The sequence below is a fragment of the Polistes canadensis genome, unplaced genomic scaffold, assembly GCF_001313835.1.
Source record: "Polistes canadensis isolate GaletaPanama2010 unplaced genomic scaffold, ASM131383v1 scaffold_170, whole genome shotgun sequence".
Taxonomy (NCBI): domain Eukaryota; kingdom Metazoa; phylum Arthropoda; class Insecta; order Hymenoptera; family Vespidae; genus Polistes; species Polistes canadensis.
Genome location: NW_014569717.1, coordinates 162,481 through 164,652, shown reverse-complemented (window position 1 = coordinate 164,652; position 2,172 = coordinate 162,481). Strand labels below are relative to the sequence as shown.

At 27.9% G+C, this 2,172-nt stretch overlaps 1 protein-coding gene across 3 annotated transcripts in view; it reads right to left on the bottom strand.

Annotated features, from left to right (window-relative positions):
* Positions 1-1,243: 1,243 nt before the first annotated feature.
* LOC106789207 overlaps positions 1,244-2,172 on the bottom strand; it is a 5,289-nt gene continuing 4,360 nt past the window's right edge. For all 3 annotated transcript variants that reach the window (XM_014753231.1, XM_014753232.1, XM_014753233.1), the window contains exon 12: positions 1,244-2,022. In XM_014753231.1, coding sequence (XP_014608717.1) covers positions 1,345-2,022 — 678 coding nt within the window. In that variant the 3' untranslated portion in view covers positions 1,244-1,344. The remainder of the gene's footprint in view (positions 2,023-2,172) is intronic.

Here is a 2,172-nt window from a genome sequence, read left to right as displayed (position 1 = left end):
ATATATATAACATATACATATATATATTTAAATATGTATATATATATATACACACATACATATACATTGTATATATATTATATACACATATATATACATATATATTTTATTACAATCGATAAGTAAGCTTTTAAAACATTTGTCCTGGAAGCATGTAATATAAAAAAAAAAACAACAATTTTAAACATTAAAATCCCATAGTAATTGCGATAAGTATGGCTCATAAAAAAAAAAAGCAAATAACTTTTGAATTGTTATTATTATTGTACGTGCCTAAAAAAAAACAAACCAACCAACCAACGAAATGAAAGAATGTTTATCGGAATGGTGTATATAAATCAACTGATTTAAACTTGTCTGGAATTCGTTGATATAATTTCGTTGGAATAATGTAACGATCAAAGTTTAAAGATAAATTTCAACGCGTTGCTAATTCGACGTGAAATTTAATGATAACAACAAACATACAGCGTTGCACTCAAACAATTTATTACTCTTTGAAGCACGGCCAGTAGTATTAAAAGTACTTGTTCTTTTTTTTTTTAAAATACGTAAATATCGTATATTTATCCATTTAAAATGAAAATATATCTCGAAATGATTCTATCATCTTATTATTTTTAATATTTATATAACTTTGAAGTTTTATTTTTTTTTTTTTCCTTTTTAATAGATTTTATATAACGCAAATTCTCTAATAATTAAAATAAAAATTTACTTGGTATGTTGAATATCATAAGAATACAATTTTCCGTTCGATGCAAGCATTGGTATTTTCTTTTCTTTGTTTCTTTTTTTATTATTCATGAAAATTCCATGCTTCAAAGAAAGATTTGAGTAAATTTAATTAAAACATTTTACAAAGATTTGCGTATACTAATGATAAAAAGAGAGAGAGAGGATGCCTAAGAATATAATAAATAAATAAATAAGAAAAATTGTGTGGGAGAAAAAAAAAGATTGAATAATATCATTATTGAGAAAGATTATATCGACGTTTCTTATTCTCTTTATTTCCACCGATGTTCATATTTATCAGAAACCTCGAGAAACGTGTATATATAGATTATAATCGATTTAACAAAAGATATAATATTTAATTCGAATTTTTTTTTAAATTTTAAAACAAAATACTATTAAAAATTTATAGAAACCATGAATATTTTTATTTCACAATAATTTTGTATATCGTCGATAAAACTTGAAAATGTTCATATTTATCATTAAAATGAATTACAATAAAGAGACAAAGAAAGAAAGAAAGAAAGAAAGAGAGAGAGAGAGAGAGAGAGAGAAAACATTTTTTCTTAAACATTTTCTCAAGTAATTTTTCTAGGAAAGAGATCAATTGAACAAAGTATCATCGTTGGAACGCCATATACGAGTACGAGTTCGTATCGTTCCATCAGCTGATCTAGAAATGCCAGTTAGACGTCTACCAGAATGTTCAGGTGTACCAAAAAGCATAACGGCAATAGTTGATTGTCTGCGTGGTGGTTGATTGGACGACAAACATCTACGAGCTAGGTAAGAATCCAAAACTTTGATACTTTCGTAAAAACTTTCCAAATCGCAGCTTGAATATCTTCTAACGCGTCTACGTTGAAGATTGATGATTTTCGGTGTACTGATAGGTGTATTAGCCATAGTACTTGGATTTGTAGCCCCGATAACTGACGCCGCTTCTGAGACGAATTGAAACTCGTCGTGAAGTTTCTCGCAACTGTTGCAAACACTTATGGTTGATATCTTAGTTGCATAACTGTCACGCGAACAGACTGATACTTTCCTGAAGGATCTTCCTAATGTACTGTAAGGAGTAGAAGTTGCCGTAGATATACCAGTCGAATTTACGTTGCTAATGGACGATGATCTGCTATGCCTCGAACAACTGCTACCTAGAAGTCTGATAATAGCATGTTTTTTCGGTGATACAGATTCCTCTTCGTCTCCATTTTCTCCGTTGGTTTGTTTCCTTCCCGATTCAACACTAACAGTTGCTTGCTCGAAATCTTCATCGTTCTGTAAGAAACATTGGGTAAACACATTTGTGGGGTAAGATTAAATGAGAAAATATATTTATAAGTATTATTATAATTATATATTATATAATACTATATATATATTATAATATTATATTATATATAATATATATATATATATTATAATATA